The sequence below is a fragment of the Diadema antillarum genome, unplaced genomic scaffold (genome assembly GCF_040938485.1).
Source record: "Diadema antillarum isolate AM-2024a unplaced genomic scaffold, OU_Dant_1.0 scf00000022, whole genome shotgun sequence".
In the NCBI taxonomy this organism is placed as follows: domain Eukaryota; kingdom Metazoa; phylum Echinodermata; class Echinoidea; order Diadematoida; family Diadematidae; genus Diadema; species Diadema antillarum.
The window spans coordinates 4,102,094-4,107,500 of record NW_027270911.1 but is presented as its reverse complement, the minus strand read 5'-3'; the positions used below and the strand labels follow the sequence as shown (position 1 = coordinate 4,107,500).

Here is a 5,407-nt window from a genome sequence, read left to right as displayed (position 1 = left end):
GTGTTAATATAACACCATAAATGAGCACCGAAAATTTAACACCAGCTCGGTGTTCACTATTTAACACCGGACTTTTTGCAGTGTAGTGACTGACAATGGTGGTAGAGTCCAATTAAATGCCCACAGAAATAAATCTGAACAAAATTGCAGATAACTGTTATGATTTCATAATACATTGTAATATGAGTAATAACAAAGAGTCCAAACATTTGGATGATTAAGTTTAGTGACTCAACGTTTCCGTGCGATTGTGTCTTGTGTGTGTGTGTGTGTGTGTGTGCATGTGTGTGTGTTGGCGATGATGTAATGTGAATGTGCGCCGTGGTGTACGTGTGTGTGTTCATTTTTTTTTGTTGAAACTGATGGTCTTAATCATCACAAAGCGATCACGGTTCAACTACAGATGTTTTTTCTTCTTCTTCTTCTTCTTCTTCTTCTTCTTCTTCTTCTTCGTCTTCATCTTCTCCTCCTCCTCCTCCTTCTTCTTCTTTAGATTAAAGGGATAGTACAGTATTGGTGGAGATGAGAATTGGGCTTTCAACTTTTTTGCAAGATACCAAGAAAACACTTATGATATATTACAGAGCATACCATTTTAAGAGGACTTCAAAGTTTATTTGATGAAAATCGGGTTTGGAATGAATGAAACATCCAAAAACAAAGTAAAACAAAGCGATCGTAATAAAGTGTGGGTCCCACACTTTATTAGAATCGCTCTTTTTTGGATATCTCAGCCATTTCAAAACCAATTTTCATCAAATAAATGTTGAATTCCTCATAGAATTACATGCTCTTTCATATTTCATAAGAGGTTTCCTCATTATCTCACCAAAAAATGTTAGAAACCTGAAATTAGGTCTCAACCAAAACTGTACGATCCCTTTAAGTCTTGTTTCTTTTGTGTTGACACACTGCACAACCCGGATTTACAATGCAAATTTTGAGAAGGAAGGACCCGGGGAATATAAAAGAAAAATGAACTCTTATTGCTTTCCAATCTGAACACTCCAAGGAGTGGCTACATCAGTCGGTGGGCTTTCGACAAGCATCAATCAATACGCTGAATCACGAAGTCAATATACATAACGTTTGTTTACACGTGCGGGGATTTTGTGTCCATTATTTCCAATGGAAATATCGAGAGGAATGATATGATGTTTTCATTGTATTTTTCTTAACAATGTTTTGCGATATTAGGTCACGAAAACGGGGAAGTTTGAAGACAAATATTCGAAGTGTTTGTGATCTCCTTCCAGTTCCAACCAAGTGATTCAGAAGAAAGAATGAATATAAGTAAAAAGGAAAAAGAAATGGGTTCAAAAAAATGTGTTTAGCAATTTAGAAAATGTATTTATATATCGTATTTATATATAAATACTTTTATGCGTTTATCTGGTGTCTGTATACTGGACAGACTATTGCTCTAATTACTATATCTCCGTTTGATGTTCGCTCTGGTCAAAGACCATCTCGCTGTCGAGTAATAAACTGCAGAATAACTAACTGTATAAACATGTTACCATTCAAAAGCAGGCAAGAAAGAAAAACACAGATTTTTTTTCCCGAGTGGTTCGCAATGCTATTGTAATTGCAATAAGGTGACATGAATCACTGACCAGTAAAGGAATCACTCCCTCCTTTCATGACCCTTCTCAGAAACTCAAGGAAAATAAAAAGAAAAAGATGTAAAGAAGAGGTTAGCGACATTACAACAAGTTCCCACATAACAATGCAAGTCAATTTTTGTCACTGATATCAGGCAGACGTCGACCAGATTCATTATGACCTTAGTCTGTGTTCTTGTGCCTCCACCCTTTCACTAAGCTCCCACTTTTTTTTTCGGCGTACATACGTTTTCAAAGGCAAACTATTGAGAGAAAAGTCGATCATATTCGTTTGCATTATTTATACAAGATTGCAATAGGCTTATGGTACATGTGAGTTATTATGCCCGAACGAAAAAAAAAAAGCGAAAAGTTACGTATGACATTAGTGGAACAATAATAGATTTTCACTTTTTCCTTTTAAGAACTACAAAACCCTAGTGAAATACTTTCTAACTTTTTAGTGTTTCAAATCATTATGAAAGTGATAGATATGCATGCGTGTCACAGTGAAGAGATCTCGTCATCTCTTCTGCTGCAGACAGAGTAAAAGAAACCGTCATGGATGTTTTGTGTAATACTTATTAGATACCTTACTATAGTTGTGCTTGTGATTTTAAACTGTAAACTTGGAACTCAAGGACCTGGTGCACTGATCTTATCACATCTTATCAATTTCGTAATATATTCACTTACATTCACTTACTGGACCTCCCCCACCCCCCCCCCCCCCAAAAAAAATGTGCTAAAATCTTGCCTTCTATATGGGCCTATAACAAGCACATGTATATTAAAACAAAACAAAAAATACTATATTTCCTTCAGCTTTGATGATTTTCAAATGAGTAGATTAAATTTTCAGGCTGTTAGCACTGGATGAAGATTTCTAAAACCTCATGAATATATTGCCAGTCAACGCGATTATATAACAACACACAAATCTGATGGTATAACGCAGTGTCCTTTCTGTATATACTTGCTGATCGTAAGGGATTTTCAACAATATTGCCCTCCAATAAGATGTCCTTCTGTCACAAAAGAAACTGCTTTAATCTCATACTAGATTAATGAGAACAGCACGACGTCAAATCCTAAATTTTAGTTGAAAAAAAATCAAACGCATTTCTTTTTTACTTCAGAGGTCAACACGTTGCTAAAACCTCTCCCGTGTTTATGGGTTGATCAAAAATAAAGATGCATATTACATTTTGTCGTCTCATTTCGCCAAAAATCTAAGGTTACCGTATATTGGCAAAGCTATGGCGATTGCAATTTGTTATGAAAGTGTGATTATATGCGTTAAACATTTTTGCCACTTTTGTCTTGTTGACTTTCATTCTCACACAGTTTGATATTTCTAAGACGAGTTGAAGTTTACAGCAAAATGAGCACTAGTTTAACAAGCTCTGGCACAACATTTACCAGTCACAATTGATGCAAATTTAGAGGGCACGCTAGGGAAATGAGGATAAATTTTCCCTAATCCCATTTCAATTGACAGTGATAAAACACGATTATTTAACTGGAATGTAGGCTGGACGCAACTTGCGTCGAGGTTTATTGGATTATTGAATTTGAATTTGATTTTGAATTATTGAAACCTATACCTATTTACATTATTTAAACCTGTCTAGATTATTGAAATCCGGGGCAAATCAAAGATTACTGCACCCATTGCCTATTATATTACCTATTATAAAGAGACCATGTTTATGCTCAAGCAATCTATAGCCGCTATTATTTGCTGAATTGAATGCGTCCTGATAAGCGATTTCCCCGTAAAACCAGTTGTTTTTTCTATCGTATAGGTAAAAGTTTCGTCACGAAGAAAGCGTAAACGGAAGTTCTTTCTTCACCTCAACAAGAAAATAACGAAGTCAACAGATTTGCATTACTTGATACTTAAGTCACCGTGACAATATTATTACTATAGGTAACTCCGATAAGAAACTTGATCTTTAAGATGATTATTGCTATTGTGGTAAGTGCAACTCTGACGCTTTGTATCAATGCACATTTCTGTACAATATACCGTTCTTTCCTGATTTATGACTTTCAGCCAAAGTACTTTTGCTTCTTCTTTTTTTTACCCTGCATTATAAGCTTTGAGGCCAAGTTCTTATGAGTTAGTGCCGGAGTTGTTATGGGTTTGCGTCATTGTGACTACATTTTGAAAACAAGAAAACTGTTCACATTATTATACTATAAAGTGACGCCATTAAGGTAACGAAATAATTTGTATTTCAATCATGGTTATCCTTTCTAGGGTTTTTTTTCTAAGTCTTACTCGGGTTGCACCCATGGTCTCACCTGGCAGAAAACTGAGGAAAATACTGCCGCCAAGAGCAATCGATGCATTTTGACTAGTCGAGGAGTCCGTTGGCAGAGCAGGCGACAGGAGGGCTGTTCCCACGGCTGAATGACCCGCTTCCAGGGAGAACTACAGCAGACGGCCAGGAATTCGTGCCGCCCGATTGTTCGCCCCTGGCACCGAGAGCCCGCCATGTTTGCCGAGTGCGTGATTTTGCCGATTTTTACCAATTGTGCAAATTTACAGAATCATCTCGCGACTTTGCTCAAAGCTGTCAAGATCATCCTAACATTGAGAATCCTAGACGCCATTACAAGTACACAGACATACTCACAGCACCAGTTGATGTCTTGTTTTCATATGTAATGATGTAGGAACATGATTTGGCATGATCAGAAATTTGAGTTTCTCTATCTTTCAACAATTTCCTTTAAGCTGATAACGACGATATCAGTCCGTCGAGGTAAATTTGCTCAGTAAAAAGCGAAACAGTAACAGAGATTTAATTTTTTCCTCGACTCTTATTTATGGATGAAATGATGATCTATGTTTAAAAAGACTTCAACAAAACAGAGTATAAGATCAAAATAATCATTATAAGTCCGAAACACGTTCAATTTAGATCATCGGATTTGTCTTAGTTCTTTCTTATTTTATGTCTAGATATAAGTAGGCCTTATATCTACTTTTCTGTATGTTTCAGTTTTGCCCAAGTTAGAATACGTTTATCAAAATAAATTTGAACTTGAGCAAAGGCTAAATGACATAATTACCCAATAAGGAGTGTCATACATTGGGATCTAAGTATAGTGCGACACATTAAATTCATGGAGCAAAAACTAATTTAAAAAAAAAATGGATGTTGTGGAGCAATACACACTGCTGGGACAAGTTTCTTTCAGATGAGAAGTCCTTATCAAGCCTTATAGGCCTACTTCAATAGTTCTAATCATTCTAGATAATCTATAGCGTGACTAGGCCTATGTTGTTTGAGATAAGAGTTATGGGGAAGATAACCATGTCGTATCTTTATGTTAAGAGCATTCGACTGCGTGAGTTGGCGAAAAACATTAGAAACACAATATCACTGTCGTGTTGCTTGAGTTCAAGTCCCCGTTTGAGGGCGCTATCATTTTAAGAGCTCCTATTCTGTTGATAAACCCTCTAATTATTAACTTTGTGCCGCAGTTCTTCTCTGTCCATAGTTATGTGTGTGAAATTCATGCACATTTGACTCATTGGCGCAGAAAGGGTAAAAGTGCCACATAAATAGGCCTACGTAGGGTCCAACAAGTAGACGTGCATTGTCAGCATTACAGTTCGACATCGATTATCCGGTTCCCTTTTATCCGGAAATCTCTATTATCCGGACGCGTTCATGCAGTGAACATCGTGGTGAAGAACTTTCTTTTTTTTTTTAATCCAAAAATTGAGAAAAAACAGTGACTTTAAACTCAATTAAAATTTATACAAAACTCACACGATTTACCTA

General features: G+C 36.4%; 1 protein-coding gene across 1 annotated transcript in view; it reads right to left on the bottom strand.

Moving 5' to 3' along the window:
* The window catches only part of LOC139730616 (uncharacterized), a 16,865-nt gene extending 12,841 nt beyond the window's left edge, over positions 1-4,024 (bottom strand). Inside the window, exon 1 of the mRNA XM_071641476.1 lies at positions 3,915-4,024. Within this exon, the coding sequence (XP_071497577.1) occupies positions 3,915-3,962 (48 nt within the window). The 5' untranslated portion in view covers positions 3,963-4,024. The remainder of the gene's footprint in view (positions 1-3,914) is intronic.
* Between the last annotated feature and the right edge of the window lie 1,383 nt (positions 4,025-5,407).